General features: G+C 50.4%; 1 protein-coding gene across 13 annotated transcripts; it reads left to right on the top strand.

Annotated features, from left to right (window-relative positions):
* Positions 1-741: 741 nt before the first annotated feature.
* Positions 742-21,620, top strand: PGAP2 (post-GPI attachment to proteins 2). Of its 13 annotated transcripts, XM_020891123.2 has the most exons (9): positions 803-866; positions 3,021-3,200; positions 8,220-8,240; positions 11,108-11,282; positions 15,280-15,448; positions 19,193-19,445; positions 19,588-19,694; positions 20,135-20,397; positions 20,615-20,702. In XM_020891123.2, the coding sequence occupies exons 2-8, from the start codon at positions 3,140-3,142 to the stop codon at positions 20,387-20,389; spliced, it is 1,041 nt and encodes a 346-aa protein (XP_020746782.1). In that variant the 5' UTR covers positions 803-866; positions 3,021-3,139; the 3' UTR covers positions 20,390-20,397; positions 20,615-20,702. The 13 variants fall into 13 exon arrangements, with proteins under 13 accessions (XP_020746779.1, XP_020746778.1, XP_020746781.1 ...); XM_020891120.2 differs by lacking the exon at positions 3,021-3,200 and having other exon boundaries at positions 742-866; positions 19,588-19,682; XM_020891119.2 differs by lacking the exon at positions 3,021-3,200 and having other exon boundaries at positions 743-866.
* The last annotated feature ends 91 nt before the right edge of the window (positions 21,621-21,711 follow it).

A 21,711-nucleotide genomic window follows, 5' to 3' on the forward strand; every position in this document is an offset into this window, starting at 1 on the left:
ATGAGTGCAACCTGCTAGAGAAACGCTCACTCAAGGGAGGCTTTAACGTGAGATCCCCGGGCCCAGACCCCACAGAGAGCAATCCCTCCTCAGAGCCTCGAGGGCCAGGCCTCGGGCCGCAGGTCGCGGCCCCGTCACCTCCCTCAGGGCAGAAGGTGCTGGGGCACGAGACTCGGGCGTGGAGAGGGCCTGGGACGCCCCGCGCACCCACCCTCCCAGAGTAGAGGAGGAGCCTGCCGGTCTCAGGCCTCCACCACCCCGGCCCCCGACTTACTGCGGTGTGGTGGGGGAGGGAAAGTGTCAGGAGTGAGGGTCTAGGCCGGACCACCACCTGCCGCTCAGAGAGCACCACGCAGCCGCCACAAAACCGTCGCCGCCGTCTCCAGCACCGATCCCGACCGCCGCTCTGGGCACAGCGCGTAGAGGGCCCGACTGCCTCACGCGCCGCCCGCCATCAGAGGCTCGCTGCGAGCGCTCCACCCTCGCTGTCTGTGCATTAGCAGACGCCGCCCCCACTCTACATCCGCTCTGTTATTCACTGGACCATGGGTATTTTGAAACCGAACGTGAGGGTTGTCTTTGGGAGACTAGGAGAGGGGGAAGAGGCGGGACCGAAGGATTAGGGGGAGGAAAGGGGAGGGGTGGTGAGGAGGGACCTGGAGTGCCGCCCCTCGTCGCCGCGGTTGGCTGGGAGAGAGTAGTGACGTCACACAGGGCCCCTCGACGTGGGCTGGTGAGTGGCTACATCGGGCGGGAGGTGGGTAAGAGTGATGACGCTATGTCGAGGCTCCGCCCCCTTCTTTGGAGCGGAGACACCCAGACTGCTGAGACTCGGGCCAATCAGAGTGAAGCTCCAGGATGGCATGGTAACTGTTTTATTCTTCCATTGCCTCAGTCCGCGGGTGGTCATGGGAAAGTTCTCCTGTCGTCCGGCCCTCATTTCCTGGCCAGACCACGTGTGGAGCTGGAGGGCCCGCCTAGGAGGTCTATCTGCGTAGCTCGTCTGCAGCTGCTCCAAGGCCTCCTAACCTGGCTTTCTTGTCTCCTGACCTATACCAGCCCAACATAACCTCTCCCTCTCTGAATCCGTAGAATAGACTTTGGGAGTGTTAGTGATGCCCTAAGGGAATGGCTCAGCTTAGGGTTTGGTACAAATGACAATTCTTGGGGCTTCTTTCCCACCTGCACTTCAGGAACCCCTGAAGTTCTAATTGAAATGTTCCCGCCTCCTCTGGGATACCTTTGTGGATCAATCTTTCCCAGAGACTTGGGCTGATGCTTGGGCAAGCGTCTGTTACAGCTTTGTTGCTTAGTATTCTGTTACTTTCTTATCTTCAGGGCAGGGCTCTTGGAGGTTAGAGCTTCATTTTCAAATTGGTGTTCCTTTCCCCCAGGGTTAGCCCAGAGCAGGAGTCTGATTATCTCAAAGGGGTGAGTTGAACATGTAATGGAAACTAGATCTAGTGACTAAGTGAAAGATGAAAGTCACTCAGTCTGACTCTGTGACCCCATGAACTATACAGTTCATGGAATTCTCCAGGCTGGAATATTGGAGTGGGTAGCCTTTCCCTTCTCCAGGGGATCTTCCCAACCCAGGGATCGAACCCATGTATTCTGCATCGCAGGTGGATTCTTTACCAGCTGAGCCACAAGGGAAGCCCCAAGTGACTAAGCGTTCCACACAAAATAGCAGATACTGTGCTCAGAAAGCAAAACCTATTAGGATTACCACTTCACCACCCCCTCCTCCGGGAACATTAATAGAAGATTGAAATAAGCTCTACCCAAAACATGGATAAAGTTAAATACGGGGTTTTCAGTGGTGGCAAGGGATTAGAGATACTTAAAAAGTGGAGTGGTTGTGAAGATAAGATAATGGGTGGAAGAAACCTAGTTGTAGTTGTTCAGTAGATGCTTGAAGGAGGAAAAAAGTAAATATATGGATGGTCAAATAGTAAAGCTAAACTTCCAACTCCAGACACCTTCCCCTGACTCCTCCATCAAAGTATTACTCCTTTATCCTCCACCCTCCCTTGCCTGTGCTCAGCATCAGAAAGTCATTAGGTCTCCCTGGAGGGTTACAGCAACTTCCTTACTGCCCTCCTGAATCTTTGATTTCTCACTTTCCAGTCCTCAAACCCAACTCTGTTTAAGCCTCTCCTCTACTTACTTATTTTGATGACCCTGAGGCCAGGTGCACATTAAATGTTTGATGCAGAAATGAGTGAATTACTTTACTTTATTAAGTATGGGATTTTTGAGTCAGAGAACCCTGCCTTTAAATCTGAGCCCAACCATATATTAGCTGTATGAACTTGGGGAAATTTCTTAACCCTTCTGAACCTCAGTTTCCTTGTCTGTAAAATGGGGATAATAACAGTACTTGCCTTACAGAGTTGTGAGAATTAAATGAAATAAGGCATATGGTACCAGGTACTCCAGTACCCTCAATAAATAGTAGGTATTATTTGTATTCTTTAAAAAGGTTAAGAAATTCTCATTCTAAGACATGGACTCTGACACAGACAAGAAGCTCAGAAATATGCCTTATGTGGGTGAGTATTTCAGTCCAGAGTATTAGCAGGTGTGTAGGAGCTGAGCCTCTTAAGTAGTGTATACTTACCGGAAGACTAGAGGAGGAGATATTGGACAAGAAATGCTCCAGAATGAATTTCCTATCACCATGGTGACTTCTAAGTAGAAGAACCTCTTGTTACATACTCTGGTAGGCATGTGGCCCACAGGCTTATCATTCCCAGGGACTTCTGCCCCAGGAAGGACTTCTTTCTGGGCCAAGGCTTCCTGGGTCCACATACTCTTACTCTGCCTAATTCTGATAACACCCCTTTTGATTGTCATCATCTTCCTTCTTCCCCTGTAAAGCCAAGGAGTTTGGCGCATGTTCACAAAAGTTTGCTAAGCCAGGTTTTGTCCTGCGTATCAGGAGCTCAGAGATGTCCCCTGCTCAACACTGCCCTGACCAAGAGAGACAAAGCTAAGTAAAATCCATTCTATCCTAGGAGCTCCCAGTCTCTCTTACACACATCCTGAGAACTCACTCTATGCAGCTCTCCAGGGAGGAGACAGACCTGTAAGGACTAAAGAATCATGAAAGAGCAAGAGACTTACTTCCAGCGAGATGATTTTCCATTTCTTATACGGTATATTGGGAAGAGCAGCAGAGTTAGATTCAAACAGATGTAAGTTCACGTCCTAGATCTGCTACTTTTTAGATCCTGCACAAATTATTTAATTATTCTATATCCCAGTTTCCTTGTCTGTAAAATGGGCACAACAATATCAAATCTGATCATAGAATTTGCAAAGGATTGGTCCCCTGTGTGGCACATAGTAAGCATACAGTAAATGTTGATTTCCTTTTTCTTTTCCTATAACTTGATAAGGAAGAGTGATGTTTATAAATGGGATATAACTAGATTTATCAATATATAAATCTTTTGTGAATATCTTTGACTTTTAACTAGAGCATTTAATCAATTGCATTTAATGAATTTACTGGTATACTTACTGATTTTATCTAACATTTTAGGCTTTCTCTTTCCTCCATATGTTCTGTTTCTGTTTCTCTTCTTTTTAAAATCTATTTAAAAAATATTTTTTCTTTGGTAAGAATAACTGCCATTTACTGAGGCCCAGCTCTTTGCCAGATTTTTTAAATTGAGATAATTAATAATTAAATTGAGATAATTAATTTTCATAATATAGCATTCACCCATTTTAAGTGTACAATTCAGAGGGCTTTAGTATATTTGCAAGGTTGTGCAAACACCACCACTATATAATTCCAAAACATTTTAATAATCCCAAAAAGAAACCCCAGACCCATTAGCAATAATGTCCCATCTCCCTTTCCTCCCAGCTTCTGGCAATTTACTAATCTACTTTCTTTCTCAATGTATTTGCCTATTCTGGACATTTCATATAAATGGAATCATAAAATACATGGCCTTTGTGTCTGACTTCTTTCACTTAGCATAATGTTTTCAAGGTTCATCCAAGTTGTAGCATGCATCAGTACTTCATTCCTTTTTATAAGTAGGATAATATTCCATTTTATGAATAAACCATATTTTGTTTATGCATTCATGAATTGTTTCCACCATAAATAATGATTATTCCACTATGAATAATACTGATATGGACATTCTTGGACAAGTTTCTTGTGAACATGTGTTTTTAATTCTCTTGTGTTTATACCTAGGAGTAAATTTGCTATAGGGTCATCTAGTAACTCTATGTTTAACTTCTTAAGGAACTGCCAAACTGTTTTCCAAGTGGCTGTACCATTTTACATTCCCGCCAGCGATGTATGAGGGTTTTAATCTGTCCACATCTTTGCCAATACTTGTAATTTTCTTTTTTCTTCCTTTTTTAAAATAAAATTATAGCAGTGCTAGAGGGTGTGAAGGAGAAGGAAATGGCAACCCACTCCAGTGTTCTTGCCTGGAGAATCCCAGGGATGGGGGAGCCTGGTGGGCTGCCATCTATGGGGTCGCACAGAGTCGGACATGACTGAAGCGACTTAGCAGCAGCAGAGGGTGTGAAATGACATCTCACTGTGGGGTTTTCTTAATACATTTCCCTAATGACTAATGATGTTGACCTTCTTTTCATGTGCTTATTGTCTACTTAAATCTCTTTTCTTGCAGTCTTGGATTATTTCATTTTTCTTCCTGCATCAGTTTGGAAATTAAATTATTTTTCTATTATTTTAGTGATAGTCTTAGAAGTTACCACATGCATTTCTCACTTACTAAGGTGTCATGCTAATCAATACTTTTATAGGAAGGGTAGACTTTGCTGAGACAAGGAAAAGATGAATTCCAGGCCAGATGAACAGGGAGAACAGAGATGTGGAACCAGAAAAGAGCCCAGTGTATCCATGGGTTCAAACTGGAACTTCATCTTAGAAGTGATAGGAGCTAAAGAATGTTCTGCAGAATAATGAAGATGTAATTGCTATCTGAGGCAGAGTGGAGCTAGAGCAAGATGGGTGAGCTTAGAGTGAGTAGTTTAAAGCCATCCAAGAAAGATGTCTCTGCCATGAAAAAATTTCTAAGAACAAAGAACACTCCTCTTCAACCCAGGAAGACTTTCCTGGGGTTGCCCAGGAGGCAGGGCAGAGTTTGGCCTGATGTGGCCAGATGCTTTCACACTGCCTCTGTCTCTGCTACTTCACCTATCTCCAAGCCATGCCCCCTCTGCCTCCACCCTCTATCCCCAGCAGTCATTCTTCAGCCTTTCTTGCAGTTCCTAAATCTCTTCTTGACATATCTAAATTCTGCCCATCCTTCAAAATCCAGTTCAATTAAATCAATCCAGCAAATGTTTTCTGGGCTCCTACTGTATGCCTGTCCTGAACTGAGCTGAGAGATTCAGAAATAAATGAAACAGGTGGAGGTTCTGTCCTTAAATGAGCTCCCAAGAAGATGGAGGGAATAGGCAGCAAATTATTTTGCTTTATCGTGGTCAGAGCCCTAATAAGGGTGTGATGGAAAGCTATCAGAGACTGCCTGTGGAGTGGGAGATGGGCAGATCATGGGGATAGGGAGAGATAAGGAGAAAGTTAAGCAGAGCTCCATGTAAGAGGTGAGTATAGTTAAAATACGTGGGTGCTGGAACAGAGGATGACCAGATTATGAAAGATGTTGAATATTGCACTAAGGAGTTTGCCCTAGATCCTAAAGGGCATGTGTATGTGCATGCTGAGTCACTTCAGTTGTGTCCCACTCTTTGTGACCCTATAGACCCCACTAGGCTTCTCTGTCCATGGGATTCTCTGGGCAAGAATACTGGAGGGGGTTGCCATGCCTTCCTCCAGGGGATCTTCCAGACCCAAGGATTGAACCTGCATCTCTTACGTCTCCTGCATTGGCAGGCAGGTTCTTTACTACTAGTGCCACCTGGGAAGCCCCCAAAGCAGTGAGGATTTACTAATTTGCTGCAGGGGCCAGATGTGATCAGCTCTCTGTCATTAAAAGAACCAATGTGACTGTAAAGGGGAAGATAGTGGAGAGGTGGGAGGGTAGTGAAGGAGATCTACAGGGAGCATTCCTCAACAACTACATCCCACCTTCACTTCGCCTGTTCTGCACCCCCACCCCCCACCTCTGCACCACCCCATGCTCCTGGAACAACCCTGAAAACAAATTCTCAGACAGCTTGGAATATCTGGTATGCGTATGTGCAAAGGGGATTGGAGCGGTGATCATGGCTAAGGCCTTAAAGATGGTGGTGGTGTTTCAGGCACAGGTCTCCTTGGGGTGTGTCTAGGCACCAGGCAAACCAACCGGGAGGTCAGGAGACAGTGGAAAGCTTCAACAACAGCAGCAGCTGTTTGGACAATGGACAGATGCCAGTTCAGCAAACTCTGGGTGCCTTCTGAGTAAGGGTCGGACTAGCTGCTTAGATGCTTGTTCAAATTCTTTCTCTGTAAAATGGCTTTCATCAAACTTAGCTCACCAGATTATTAAGAATATCAACTAAGAGAATGCATATGAAATCCCTGGCACATAGTAAGAACTTATCTTTTTCTTCCACTTTTCCTCATATAAATCAAGTAGGAGTCAGTCTTTCAAACTGACAATGGAAGAAACAGATTCAGAGAGGATCAGTGACTGCTGAGGTCAGACAATTCAGAAAAGGCTCCATCAGGACAAGTTCCGGCTGTAGCTGACACATCTAGCTGTAGTTAACGTGGTATATTAAGTACCTTCCACATACCTGGCATGTATATTATCTAATTCTTACAACAACCCTATAATGTGGATATTCCTAAAACCATTTTACAGATGAGGAAACTGAGACTCAGGACTGTATGATGGGGAATTGCCCAAATCACCAGATAATTAAAGGCCAATTAGAGTGCCTCAAGTTTCAGGCATTAGAGGTAGTCTAGAGGCAGGGAGAAAGGACCCAGTCCCAGGGAATAGTACTTAGAGCCAAAAGAATGGATAAGGGGTTAAGACAGAAAGCAAGGGCCAGGAGCAGGCACGTGTGGGTTGGAGCTAGACAAGGAGGGTGACAGGAAGCCCCAAGGAAGAAAACCTAAATCCTTTTCAAAATTAAATAGGAGTCGTTCTTTCAGTAAAGTTTTACTAATTGCTCGCTTGCCCTGGGACCTTAAAGGACAGGGTTGGGGAGAACTCAAGTCAAGAAAAGTAGTTTTTAATAAGACACCTTCCTTGTAGATTGAAGCCCCCAGGAGTGAGCAGGATATCTCTGGGTCCCCCACCACTGCCCAGCTCAGGGCCTGCACAGAGAGGGCCTAGACTGAGTAAATGAACAAGACTGAATGTACACAAAAGGGCTCTGGCAAGTTAATCAAACCTGGGCCTCTGTTTCCCCTTCTACAAAGTGATTATGATAGCTACCTTGTGGGATTAACAGTATATAGTGATTAAGGGAATGCCCTTAGGTGCTAGACTGAATCCTGGTCCTGACACTTGCTAGTTACGTGAGTAGGTAACTTGGCTTCTCTGTTTTCCCTTGGTGAAATGGAGATATTAATAGTATCTACTGCATAGGGCTTTTATGAGGATTAAATGGGATAACACATAAAATGTAGAAGAGTGCCTGGGACACAGGAAGTGCTCAAAATGTGTGGACTTAAGTGGGAACAATGTGATGGAAACAGTGTCTACCTCAGGCGTCCTGCACCTGCTGCATGTGCTCAGATAACCCCACATTGTAACTAGAGGAGGATTGCCGGCCCCTTCATCCTTTTTCCCTGTTGAGGTAGGATGGTCTTTATAAATGTAGCCACGAGTCCCTCTGAAGGGTCCGTCAATATGGGGAAGGAAGCCTGACTGGGGGCTGGTTTCTGGAGATCAGCCCTCACGGTGAACAGAGACCCAGGACTGGGCGAGGGAAGGAGATCGGCTGTCTTACGACAGATGTGACCAGGCGCCCTCTCCTGATCAAGGGCAGGAATAGCTCCGGCCCAGAGTTTCGGGGGTGGGCCCCACGGGATCTCACTCCTTGTTATATGCTCTTCCCTTTGCTGAAATGCCCCGATTGGGTTCTGGGGAGTAAAGTTTAGGGGAGGGGCGCCGAGGCTGGGGCCAAACTGCTTTAGTGTTTTAAAAGGGCGAAGCTGGATAATTCTTCTAGATTGGGGTGGGAGGTGGATAGACACCGGGGTCAGGAAATGAGAGAATTCGGGGCCGTCCTGAATTAACTGTATGTTCTTTCAACAGGTGATGGAACGCTGCTGAGAGGTAAGGTGACAAGGTGGCTTATCCAACGTGTCAAACCCAGTTGTCCGGGGCTCTTCCGGCTGCCCCCACGCAGCCGGAATTAGTGGGGCAGACCAGGACTGGATCGGCATGGCATGAAGGGACGCCAGATTAAGGGGGACCGCTCTGGGTCCTGGGCCGCAGAAGCGGGGAGGGGCCAGCAGAGCAATTGGGCGCAGTTTCCTTGCAAAGTTCCGCCTCGAGCGCGCCGGCCCCGCCCCCGCCGTTCCCGCTCCGCCCCGCCCCCCGCCGCTCGCCCCCCGGGCAGGGGCTGGGTTTCCCCCGGGTGCTCCCGGCTCCCGGCCTGCGCCGGCGCGGCCTCTTCGCCGCCGCACCCTGGGTGAGTATGGGGATTGGTGTTTGGGGCTGCCCGGCAGCCCCACTTGGGGGAGCTCGGTCACGCGGTCTGGCTTCCGCAGGGCCGGGCCACAGGCTGTGGGGGTCCCGCAGCCTGCCCAGGAACCGCTGCTCTCCTCTTCTGGCTGGCTGAGCTGACCCCTTTCCCCTCTGCTCCCCGACCTGGGCCCGATGTGCCGATGTGCCGATGTGCCAGAGTGAGCTCTCCCCGCTTCACTCCGCAGCGACTCCTGGTCCAGATTCTACCAGGAGGGAGGTGCGGGGGGCTTTGCAACCCCATAGATGAGTTTCAAATCCCAGCTCTGCCAGTCATTAGCCTATGACCTTGAGCGAGTGTTAACCTCCTTGAGCCTCACTTTCTTCTTCTGTAAAATGGAAATATACAGGCTATAGTGTCTACCTCGTAGAGTTATCTAGTGAGGATTGAAAGAAACAATGTATATCTAGTGCTGAGCAGGGTGCCTAGTATTCATCCAATAAATGTAGATTTTGGACTGGAGCCTGAAAAGGTGTTTGAGGATCTCTGGAAATAAACTAGGGATATTGCTGAGAAAACAGTTTTCAATGAAGTGGTACCTGTGTAGAAGACAGAGTTGACTGGGGCTGAACAGCTGCCCTTCAGATAGTGAGCTCCCTATCCTGAGGCCTGGGAGAGTAGAATGACCCAGTTGGTAGGGACTTTTTAGTAATCCAGATCACAGGCCCCGAGTGGTTAGGTGACTTGCCCAAGGTCACACAGCTAAAAGGGAGGTTAGGTATCCCTCCAGGAAGTGGAACAGACTATTCCTGAAACCTTATCTTCCACTGCCTTAGGCACTGCCTATTCATTCCCTGAGGATCTGCTCTTCAGTTTGGGGGTCCCAGTGATTCCTGAGTGATCCAGAGCAGCTCACTTCAGGAAGGGATGTTGGAAAGGGGCACTCGTACAATTACAACCACAGAATCTGGATTTGGGCTGGGTGGGGAAGGCCTTTGGGGATGATCCAAACAATGTCAGAATGTGCTTGATTGGGAGGGCCACCAGAGCCACTTCCACCACTCTCTGGCAAGTGTCTGGCCCTCCGGAAGTACTAGAGCTTGAGCAGTTGGGGCAGGCTGCCTGACAGCCTGGCAGAGAGGTGGGTGGAGGAAGATGGATGAGAGGCATATCCACCTGGCATTTTCCGGATTCCAGGAGGAGGCTGGCCTCCAGGAGGTCAGGGTTCTTCCTGAGGGCGGGGCCAGGCAGAGCTGGGGCTTGAACTCCAGGCCAGGCCCTGGAGTCCAGAAGGGCGGGCTCTTTGTGTATCTGAGTCAGCCATAGTTTGGCAACTGGATGCGTAAGTTCTGAGGACGGCTTTCCCTCAGGCTCAGCATGTGGTTTTGAGAAAGGACCTTCCTCTCTCTGTGTCTTGGTTTCTCTGTCTTTAAAATGGGAACAGGGCTAACTCATCTATATAGGACTTGTTTTTTTAGCTTTTTTCCTCCTAGGGACAGTTTCCCCTTCTCTTCCCCCTGCTAACCTGACCCTTCTGCCCAGAACTCTGGCCCAGGGAGGAGGGGGTCAAGGAAGGCCAGAGTGCAGTGTGTGATGTTGAGCGCCATGTCTCCTCTCTGCTAGCTCTTCCTTCTATTTGCTGTGTGGCCCTGAGCAGGGTCCTGCCAGTCTCTTGGCCTCAATGTCCTCTTCTATGCCCTGGGGTTGGGGCTGGACTAGGATTGCTGGTGTATACTTGGCTGGTAGTATAAGGCCTGACCCTAGATATCCTCATCTCATTGGAGGTGGGCAGACCTCAGACCTCACCTGGTTCCTGGAGGAGAGTGGACAGGCCCCTGGGGACTGGGAAGCCTCCAGAAGCTGACCAGGCAGCTCTCTTCAGCAAATAGCAAGCCTAGGCTAGCACCAGGCCTGATGCTGCAAAGCCTTTCAGTCTCAAAACACGTGAGGCAAGCGGGTGGGGACAGGCAGGGGGTTGGTGTTCTGCTGGCTTCCATGGAGTCCTTGCCACTGTGGACTGCGGTGCAGGCACACAGAGCCCACAGAGCCCGGGAAGGGACTGAAGGTGCAGAAAGGCCCTGAGCCGATGGATGAGGCAGAGAGAGCTGACGGGAGGCCCTGACACATGGAGGCTGCAAGGTCTGGGGGAGGAGATGGGCCATTCTGACCACTGGGACGTTTTAGGATTGGTTCCTGAAACAAGAGAGACTAGTTCAACCAGCTTCTGTCAAGCCAGGCATGGGGATGAGAAGTTTTCCCGACTTACTCAAGCTTCATCTTGGCATAGATTTGGTTCATTCTTTCCTCTGAAATGGAGGGTGAATGTACTCGTGGGAGTCTGAGTCCATCTTCCTTGTCCTGGGCAGTAGCTGCTTAAGCTTAGGGGCTCCGTGGCTTCCCTCTCAGATTCCCCCCACCCCACAGCTAAGCTGAGGACCGAGCACAAGGGCTGGCTTCCCCGCTGAGTACCAGCCTCACTACCTTGGGCCCTGACAGCACACCACTCCATCCCCAGGTCTGACAAGATGTACCAGGTCCCACTGCCGCTGGACCGGGATGGGACCCTGGTCCGGCTCCGCTTCACCCTGGTGGCCCTGGTCACAGTCTGCTGTCCACTTGTCGCCTTCCTCTTCTGCGTCCTCTGGTCCCTGCTCTTCCACTTCAAGGAGACTACGGCCACACACTGTGGGGTAGGGTTTGTTGAGGGGCGGGGGCGGGCATTGATACCTTGTATTCAGGCCTAATCAGGTTTGTTTTGAATCCTGAATCTCTTGTAACAGACTTAGCCATCACACGTTACTGGGCTGCTGGGGGGGGGGGGGGGGCGGTGCCTGCAAATGGAGGTCCCAAGGACTAGTCTCCCTCCACCTTTCATGGAGGTCATTGGGGGTCAGGGTCCCTAAAGTTGGGCAGCTTCAGAATCCGGAACCCAATCCTTACTTCACAGAGGGGCAGATTCAGCAGCCCCAGGGTTTTCTGGAGGGTAGAGAATAAGACTGGGCTAGAGGGCAATTGGGGCTTCTTAGTGTGCCCTGTTGTGGGCTGTGCCTGTCTCCATGGGAATATGATTATGTAAGTGTGTGTGTGTACTTTGAGGGACATGACTATAATGGCTTTGATTGGGGTCTGTGTGTGAGAGAGACTATATCTGTGCCTGTCTGACTGGAGACCTGATTATATGTGTGTACATTTGTTTTCTGGGGTAAGTCCCATGACCTCTGAGGTTCCCTAGGTGGCCATATACCCTCTTGGATAGGGATATGGGATGTTGAGCTAGGAAGAAAGATGTGAGTTCTTTCTCTGTAGATTATTAGAGTAAATGGGGTAAGACTCTGTGAACCTTTATTATCTTCCTAGTTCATCCGCTGATTCTTATTACTTGAGACTCAGGGACAGCCTCACTTTCCTCATGTCTAAAACAGGGTTGAGAATTCCTGTTCTCTTCCTTCTCAGGGTTAGTGTAGAACTCCAGGTAGAGGAGATGGGAAGATGGTTTGGGAAATGTGAAGCATGAGGAGCAGAAGGAGGAAGAGGAAAAGGAGATTGTCAAGTTGGAAGACAGGGTAGGAAAGAAAGTTAGCCAAGGGTCTTTAAGTGGGAAAGAGGACATGAACCCCTGGACTAGCCTCATAGAGAGCTCAGAAGGCCCCCAAATAGCTGAATTTCCCACCTTCATATAAAGAGCATCTGCTCGAGAATATGGGATACAGCCACGACTGGGATCTGACTGGCAGGCGTGAGGGCCCACTTCATTTGTTCATATGACTTGAAGTTTTTCTTCTTGATTTGTCCGTGGGTGGATGTGGGCCTTGAGTTGGCAGCCAGTCTGGTGAGACTTAGAACTCGGAGCCATCAGAAAGAACAGGACTGGAAGAAAAAGGGATGAGCAGTTGATCTGAAGCAGAGGATCAGAAAGGATCCATCCAACAGCCTCTCCTGACCTGGTTCTCACCTTAGATAATGCATCCAATATTCCTTTACCTTGGCCAACTCCTCTTCATCTTCAAAACCCTTCTCAGGTGTCTTCTCTTTCAGATAGGGTTCTCTAGCCTCCATGGGGCAAGCTTAATCACTCCTTCCTCTGAGTGCTCATACAACTGGTGTTCTCTTATACAGTCCTGTCACACTATGTGTGTCTCTCTTTCCTACTAGGCTGTGAGCTCCTTGAGGGTGGGCACTGCGTCTGAATCAGAAAGTATTTGTTGAACAAATGGATAGGACACCTGCCTCCCACACCGTCACACAGCAGCCCATTGCCCTGGGAAAAGGATGGCATGATATAATGCAGTCATAGTCCATACAGAAAATTATAATATTTGTATGGCATATGGAGTTAGACGGAATAGGCTCTTTGCTCTGGCCCTTGTGGCGGGCTCCAAGGGATAATGGGATCAATAACCTCAGCATACTTATAACCCATTCTCAGCATACTCCTTGGGGAGCTAAGGCATAGGTAGCTGCTGGAAGGGTACTTGGCCTCTCTTGGGCAGGACTAGGCCTTGGGACCCCAGGAGTATTTTGTCCCTACTCCCTGGGAGTACTGTGATGGATCCACGTGGAGATTTTCATATATGATCTGGATTTCTCACCCAGATACTAAAGAAGTATCTTTAGTCTGTAATGAGATGATTTTGCCTCTGCTTACACGTCCCCAGTGATGGGGGTGCTTCTCTCCTTTCCAGGCAGCCGATTCCAAGGAGACTTAGTAACAAACAATTAGCAAGCTCTTTCTTACAGTGAGCACACCCTCTCTTTCTGGTGGGTGTCTGTCCTAGCTCTGGCTCTACTTTGAGACCCTCAGAGCTACTTTTTCCACCTGGCTTCCAGATAGCCCTGCAGAGATGGGAAGTAATGCAGGGTCCCTTGAGTTTTCTCTCCTTAGGTAGCATGGTTCCAAGTCCGTCAGGCAATCCTTACAAGACATATGCTCCTGGGCTTGGCCCAGTTGATCACTGTTCTCTTCGAGGCCCTGATCTGGGCACAGGACTTCCTATGGCCTGGGCAGTACAGCCCAAAACAGGACTGTTCTATTCCTGCTACTGGAGGTTAGACCTCTGTGAATGCAGTCTGCCCTGCCACTAGCTGTTTCTGCACAGGTGCAGGCTGGACACTGACACCTCATGTTCAGCCCCATCCAGATCCCTTTTGGACCCTGAATCTATTGTTTAAGATTAGTTAGCTCTCTGATGGGGCCCAGCAGACATATTCAGTCCTGCTTCAACACAAAGGGGCTAAATCCCATTCTGCTTTCTCCCTTTCCCTTCCCAGAAACCTGCTTACATCTCTGGACCCAACCCTCAGAAAAGTCCCCACCCCCATCTCTGGCAAAGGAATCGGCTGTGGGCTGACCTTGGCCACTATCACTTCTTACCTTTGCAGAGTGTTCTGGGATTTATGACATGGCCTTGTTGGTCCTGGGAAGGCTGTGTGCTTCAGCAGGCGTGGAGATCTGGGCACTGTGGGCGGGAGGCAGGCCCTAGGGAACTGGGGGTGGGACCCTGAAGTCTTACAGCAGTCTCAGTCTGGCTAGAGCCCTCAACCCAAGCCCCGGATCCTTCAGCACCCAGTGTGAGTGTCGCTTCGTGCGCCTACCCCCACCCCAGTTCCCTGAAACTGAGCTGGACTAGTGTGAACTGGGGTTCCCTTAATGGAGGGAAGTCTGGTTCCCATGGGGAGATTTGGTTCTAGGCTTTTTAATCCAAAGCCATCTCCATCTGCCTCTCAGAAGGAAGCCCAGCTTGAAGGGTCATGATGGTCAAGGGGAGTGGGGGAGGGCATTCTCTGTCCGGGGGAGAAGAGAGCAGAAAAAACCCACCCCCTCAGTCTGGGTCTCTGTTTCCTGGGTCTGGCCCAGCACAGCAGGCTCAACCTGAGCAAAGAAGAATCCCATGACCCTCAGGTTTCTGAAAACCTGGAATTGGGTGACATGGTCTTCTCAGAGAGGAAGGAGATAGAACTCTGGGCCACCAGAGGGACCCTGGTATCTTGGGGGTCAGGGTACTGCTGGCCTGAGGCTTGGATCATTCTGAGCCTGGGGGTGGGATGGCTGATAGCCTGTGGTCCCATTGAATAGGTTCTGGGCCCTCCCATTGTTCCTAGTTGAACTTGGGTGAAGAGCAGGAATGTGGTCAGACAGGGTCAGTAGGAGAGCTTGGGCCACTCGGATCCAAGGGTCCTTTGTCTGGGTTACTTGGCCTGAAGAAGGCCTTGCTTGGAGACTTAAGCTGTCAGGTGGCAAGAGGCCTTAGTCCTAATGTTTGATCCTTGCATAGTTCTGGGCCTTGGTCTTCCCTTCTCTGATTTGGGAATAATAATTCTTTGTCCTCTGACCCTTTTCCTGAGTGGTTATGAGGGTCATGGGAATGACAGGCCATCAGAACTCCCATGTCCAGGCCACTGGGAGCCTTGATTCTCCAGACTCTTCCAGAGGTGAACCTACAAGACCAGTGTACCAAGGGGATTCCTATGAGCTGACCCTGCCTCTCTCTACTGTCCTGTCCCTTCCGCCTTGTACCTCCTCTTCTGCACTTTTCTTTTTCCCTTATGCCCTTCCTACTCTTTCTACTCTGCCTCTTCCCTGCCCTCTGAGGACCTGGCTGTAGAAAATGCCCCACCCTCCTAGGCCCAGGTGTCCCCACCAGGCCCCAAGTTGTGTCTGTTACTCTGCCTGAGCACCACTCCCTACAGGATGTTCTCTGCGGCCTCCCAGCCCTTGGACCCCGATGGGCCCGTGTTCCGGCTCCGCTTCAAAGCCATGGTCTCATGGGTCATCACTTTCCCTGTGTTCGGCTTCTTCTTCTGCATCATCTGGTCTCTGGTGTTCCACTTTGAGTACACAGTGGCCACTGACTGTGGGGTGAGTGCCAGGCTCCCCAGCGCCTGGGTCAGGGCCAGTTCAAGAGATGGCGATAAGGGTAGAATGTCAGAGTCAGAGAGAAGGCAGAGGGTGAGAGGGGAGGGGGATAAAAGGATGGGGGTGGGGGTGGGGGGGTTGGGGGTGTGTTTTGGGGAGAGAGAGTTGAGGAAAGTAGAGTCACAGTCCTCCAAGAGTAGGAGAGGATTGTAGAGGGTGCAAGGTGGCAGAAGGGGAGGAGGGGGAAGGGAAGAGAAAGGGAATAGGCAGGAAGAAACCTCGAGAGGGAGAAGAGAGCTGAAGAAAGACGAGACTGGAAAGGAAGCCAGGACTATGGGCTAAGATGAGGCCAGGAGTGAGGAGAAGTAACGAGTGGCTTCAGCCCAGACCAGAGGCCTGACCTGAGAAGACCCCAGCCCTGCTCTGGGTTCTTCTAGCTTGGTTTCTCCTCTGGCAGTCTCAGGCCCCACAACCTGTATCCTCAGAGCTCTGCCAGCTGGAAACCTAGAAGGAGCCCCTGCTTCTAAGAGCAGTTCACCAAGCCTTTCCTGAGGGCCCAGAGGGACGCAGGTTCTGTATCAGGGGCATGGAGTTGAACATGGACTTGCCCTTAGCATCTTATTCCTGCAAGAGACAGACTTAGGCACAGACATTCCCAGCACTGTGAGAGGAGATTCCTTCTGTGATAAAAGGAGCACAGAGATGGTGGGTTCAAAAGAAGCTCTTCACCCAGCTCAGAAATCAGAGACTTCCTTCCTGGAGTGAGGGTCGGGGTGGCAGGGGGAGGGAAGTGAGGGTCCAGTGGGGGTGGCGTGGGTGGGAATTGTTGCTGTGGGGGTGAAGAAGGATTTTCATGAATGCCAGGTTGACAACTTTGGTTTTATCCAGGGTACAATGGGGAGCTTTGGAAAGATTTTAAGCAGGAAAGGGACATGATCAGATTTGAGGTTTAGAAGACCATCTGGCTCCTGCGTGCAGAACAGATTCAAGGGCAGCAGGGCAAGTGCAGGGTACAGGGGTTTAGTTCATGGTAGAGGATTTTCCAGAGCTGAGATGGGGACTGTGAGATTAGAGAAGAGGGGATGGAGTTCAGAGAAGAGGAGCAGGTGGTTCTGATAGGAACGGGAGCTGTGAACATCTAGTGCTTAATACTCTGCGTTGTCATAGGAATAGGAGTTTTTATCCAGTTGGCAAGGGATGGGGAAGAGGATGGGTGGTAGGAAATAAAGAAAAGTCATCCATAAAAATCAGGGGACTTTTATCTGAGGCCAAAAGAATGAATCTCTAATGGTGAAACATGAGATGCTATGTTAAGGAAGCATGAGATGCTATGATAAGGAAGTTTTTGGACCCCCTCCCTTTATACCATGTGAATTTCTAATCTGCTACCCTGCCATAGATCCACTGAGTCATGTCCTCCAGGCCAAAGTGTTTCTACTCTTGGGGAAAGGAATCATGCTCACACCTCTCAGTACCCTTAGCTCTGGGCTTTTTGGGGAGGGGGATTTGGGTACTGTATATCTGGGCTCTGATAGCTCCTATGTTGCTTGTTGCTGGCATTGTTGGTGAGTGGGGAATGTTAGTACTTGGGATGGCAGGGGTGAATATGAGTATCTATACCTGATTGTGTGTGTGTGTGTGTGTGTGTGTGAGAGAGAGAGAGAGAGAGAGAGAGAGAGAGAGAGTTTGAGTGAGTCGATGAAGGAGGCAGTTCTTACTCTTTGAATGCTGTTCCCACCCCTAACCTGAGAGGAGCTTGCGAGGATGGGACGAGTAGCCACAGGGCCCTAATTCTCTAATCCTCCTGAGGCATCCCCCCAAACTCTGTGTCTTCTCTACCCTTTACCTGTTTCCCGGCATCAGTCAGGGCTCTGGGTCCTTGAGTGCTCTGGGCTTTCCCAGCCAAGCCTTAGATGTTGGTACAGTTCTCCTTAAAGTAGCTGAGGGTGGGGCAGGAGTTTTCAGAATGAATATTCTAGGAAGTAAAGACAACACTCCCACTAACCCTACACAGGGGGCCTACCCAGAGAAGCAGGAAAGTCAAGTGAAGAGGCTTGGAGGTCTCAGAAGTGTCCAGTTCAGATATGACTCCCACCTGTCACTCAGAAGCTGGCCTTCCCATGGTCAGTAGACACATAGATCACAGCCTTTTTTGCAGGCTTTTCAGGAAAGTTTATCTTCTGAAAACCATTGCTTATACTCACTGCAGGTGCCTTGCATACATTATATTTAGTATTCACCGTCAACCTGCAAGGCAGGTGATATCCCTATTTTGCCAATGAGGAAGTTAAAGCTCAGAGAGGTAAAGTGACTTGCTCAAGGTCACCCAGCTAAGAAAGGCAGAGCTGAGATGCACACCCATTGCCTCCAAGCTGCCTCATCACTGAATATCAGACTGATCTTGAGCTTTGGTATCTCAAGTTGTACCTTGAGAGCATCATCCTCTCTCTGAAAGCTCTGTACTCAGCTGCCTCTGGCAGTGCTGGGGGGGGGGGGGGGGGGTGGGAATCCATCTCCTTTTCTGTGAAGGCTTGAGAAGGCTCTGGCTGGTCCCGCCCCAGGCCCTCCCCAGCCTCCTGAGCTGCCTCCATCATTACCTGCCTTCCTAGCCACTCTGAGGTCCATTCAGCATCCCCACTGGCGGACAGGAAGGGATCTTCCAGAACTCCATCTCTGAAGACTGGTCCTGCTGTTGTCACAGCAGGGTCATTCCCTCTCTGGGTTTCTGGGCTCTGGTACTGCTCTGGCTCTTGTTGAAGGTCTAAAAGAGTCCACAGAGAGTGTGGGCAACAGACTGGTAACTTCCATAGTCATGGAATCCTTTAGAAATGCAGATTTTCAGATTCCAGACCTTCTGCATTCTCACACAATCCCAGATGAGTTGTGTGCATATTAAAGTTTGAGGTGCACTGCTCTAGGCACTGGAGTCTAAGAGATCCTCCTCCCATTCAGGGTCTTCCTGTTCCCATCAAAACTACTGTTTACCTACCCTGCATTCTCTCACTGTCTCATATAAACAACACACCAGTCCTTGCAGTTGTGTGATATTATCTCCTCCTTCCTCAGCTTTAAAAAATGACATTCCAGTTCCTCAAGAAATGAGGAATTCCAGGCTTTGAGAAAAATGGATGAGAGATATACATAAGAACAGGGTCATTTTCTTAGACTGCACCAGGTTAGGAACACCCACTTTCTTCAGTATGATCAGAATGGGGGTATTCTTCTGGCCCAGCTCCCTTGGGATCTCCCAGCACCCTCTATCGCCTTGCTACCCCTGACCAGAAGAACGAGTGAACTGAAAGCAGTCAGGAAAGGCTCGTTGGGAAGTGAGTCCAGCTCTGTCCCTAGGAGGCTCAGATGTTTCCGTCCTTGGGACTGAATCTGGGATGCTGGGCTCATGGACCCTTCCATAGTTCCTTATCCAGGTCACAGCCCTGTGCTGTGGGCTCAGAGAACACCTGAACCTGGCTGTAGCTTTCCCAGCCATCTGTAGGGAGATGGAGACGATCCCGCTTTGCACCCACACGAACCCCAGGTTGGCTGGGGAGTCAGAACCAGGCACAGGAGGGTCTGGGACCTGGAAGGGGAGGTCTCCCTGGAGAGCTGCGAGGCCCTGAAGGAGGACTTCCTGGAAGGAGGGGAGTGGAGCAGAACCTTCTGAGTGTCAAGGTGATCATCGGAAGAGAAAGATCTCAAGGTGGGCGGGGCATCAGGGGGTCAGCGCCCAGATGGGTCACAACTCTCTAGGTGCCCAATTACCTGCCGTCGGTGAGCTCGGCCATTGGCGGAGAGGTGCCCCAGCGCTACGTGTGGCGCTTCTGCATCGGTCTGCACTCGGCGCCCCGCTTCTTGGTGGCCTTCGCCTACTGGAACCACTACCTCAGCTGCGCCTCCCCGTGTCCCGGCTACCGCCCGCTTTGCCGCCTCAACTTCGGCCTCAATGTCGTGGAGAACCTCGCACTGCTAGTGCTCACCTACGTCTCCTCTTCTGAGGACTTCAGTGGGTGTCCAGACAGGGGAAGGAGGAGCGGGGAAGGGTTCGGGGAAGGGGTGTCCTTGCCCCCTCCCTGCCCGGGATCTCCCGACGTGGGGCTTTGGGTGCTCCCTGCAGCCCGTGCTCCCAACCCCCTCTCTCCCTCCAGCCATCCATGAAAATGCTTTCATTGTGTTCATCGCCTCATCCCTCAGTCACATGCTCCTAACCTGCATCCTCTGGCGGCTGACCAAGAAGCACACAGTAAGTCAAGAGGTACGGTTTACCCCTAGTGGGGCTCCAGGCGGCCCAGAGGACAATCAAGGACACTCGTCCTCAGGATGCGGGTAACGATGAGGTGGGAACTGGAGTTCTGTGGTGGACTGGGGCTACGGCTGGACTTGGGGACGGGGAGGGTGATGGGTCAGAATCTGGGGTTGTTTGGGTAGTGTGAGGAACTGGAGAACATTTCTAGACGAGATGGAGGCTCCATCTGGGAGTAGAGGGCAGGGCAGCACCTAGGCTGTAGCAGGTTAGGAGCACTGAGTCCTGGTCTGTGGTCTGTAATCATTCCAGTCTCTCCCCACCACCACTTCTCTTCTCCCCACAGTATCTGGAGGTGTTGGGTTGGTAGATAACTCCAAGTAACTTACTCTGTCCTCCTGAAATGGGAGGGACCCACTGCCTCATTGGCCTCCTTACACCCCCAAATGCAGGGCTATGAAATGCCCATCATTCCTGCTGCCTATGCCTGTGTCCCCTTCCATGACCAAGGATGGTTAAGACTCAGCCCAGGAATTGGGGCCAAGAGGGGAGACTGTCCACACACATCTAACAAGCTGCAGAATGATCACAGAACTCATCCCTTAGGACCGCAAGTCCTACAACTGGAAACAGCGGCTCTTCATCATCAATTTCGTCTCCTTCTTCACGGCTCTGGCTGTCTACTTTCGGCACAACATGTACTGTGAGGCTGGAGGTGAGACCAGACGAGGATTCCTGGGTGGTCATAGTGACTCTGGGACAGCTATGATGCTTCCTGTGTCATGTGTGATAGGGCAGTGGTCTTGGGGGCTGCCTGCCATTGTGTTCCAGACTCTGTGTAGTGATGCGGTGGTGGTGGTAATCTAGCGAGAGGCCCCTGGAGGGTAGAGAAGGAAGCTGATCAGGACCTGTTCCTTGTGTCCTCGCTGCAGTATACACGATTTTTGCCATCCTGGAGTACACGGTCGTCCTGACAAACATGGCGTTCCACATGACAGCGTGGTGGGACTTCGGGAACAAGGAGCTGCTCATTACTTCCCAGCCTGAGGAAAAACGGTTCTAAACCCTTCTCTCCTGCTGGGGAGGAGGCCCACTGTCCAGAAACTAGGAACAAGATACTACTCTGGCCTTCCCTCACCCTCTGTGTCCTCTCTGAGCCCTACTGAAGCTAGGGGAGAGGGGAAGGAGGAGAAAGGGCCCGGGACAAGGTTTCACCCAGCCCTGCTAGCTGCTTCTTTCCCCAACTCCATGTGTAGGCACAGTAGGCCTTCAAGTAACACCACTTGTACCTGAGAAGCCCCAAGAAGCTGAGCTGGCAGGAGAGCTCCACCATCTGGTGCTAAAAAAAGTCCTGAGGTTCGTAACCACCATCCGGTTCTTGGCCTTTACATAGCCACCTCTCGCTGAGGTCAGGGACCACGGAGCAGTGGCTGCTACCAGAAAACCACAGCCATTTCTCCCCGTGGGTCATTCACTTGACTCGTGCTAATCACCTGCTCTGCACACTCAGGCCTGTGACCACAGGCCCTTGCTAAGTTTGCCCAGGTGTCCTAGCCCTGACTTCACCTCTGATTTGGCGTGTGCCCTTCCCTAGCTGTGCCTCCCTACGTCCGTGTGGATGAAGTCGGGGTGCAGTGGGGTAAGGGGGCTGTATGATTTCCGAGGGCTCTGCCGTCCTGCTTCTCCCTGTGGAAGTGGTGTTCTGTACCTAAAGGGTGACCTCCAGAAAAAGCCCTGGCACAGCACGTATCTCCCCTTTTCTAAAATTGCTGACTTAAGACTTCCTCTTTGGCAAAGGTGCCAGGTAGAGGGGTCAGAGGCACAGATTCCTATCCTGAAACGGGCTCTCTGGTGTCACCCCCCCCTCCTGCCTTAGGCCCTGTGCTCTTTAGGTTGTACATTTTATTTCAAAGGGAAATAAATTTTTTTTTGTCAACAGTCTGGGCTAGGCTTACTTGTTTGGAGGCTCATCTCTTTGTTCAATGGAACTGAGGTGGGGAACAGGCTCCAGGACATAGGGAATAGTCTA

The sequence above is a fragment of the Odocoileus virginianus genome, chromosome 10 (assembly GCF_023699985.2).
Source record: "Odocoileus virginianus isolate 20LAN1187 ecotype Illinois chromosome 10, Ovbor_1.2, whole genome shotgun sequence".
Classification (NCBI taxonomy): Eukaryota; Metazoa; Chordata; class Mammalia; order Artiodactyla; family Cervidae; genus Odocoileus; species Odocoileus virginianus.

What these genes read in the sequence shown, in the direction of transcription:
- PGAP2 (XM_020891119.2), top strand. Translation starts at nt 779, where the DNA reads ATGTCGAGGCTCCGCCCCCTTCTTTGGAGCGGAGACACCCAGACTGCT. An exon ending in TGAAGCTCCAGGATGGCATG is followed by an intron (nt 867 to 8,219) that starts GTAACTGTTTTA and finishes TTCTTTCAACAG; the next exon opens with GTGATGGAACGCTGCTGAGA. An exon ending in CTACGGCCACACACTGTGGG is followed by an intron (nt 11,283 to 15,279) that starts GTAGGGTTTGTT and finishes CACTCCCTACAG; the next exon opens with GATGTTCTCTGCGGCCTCCC.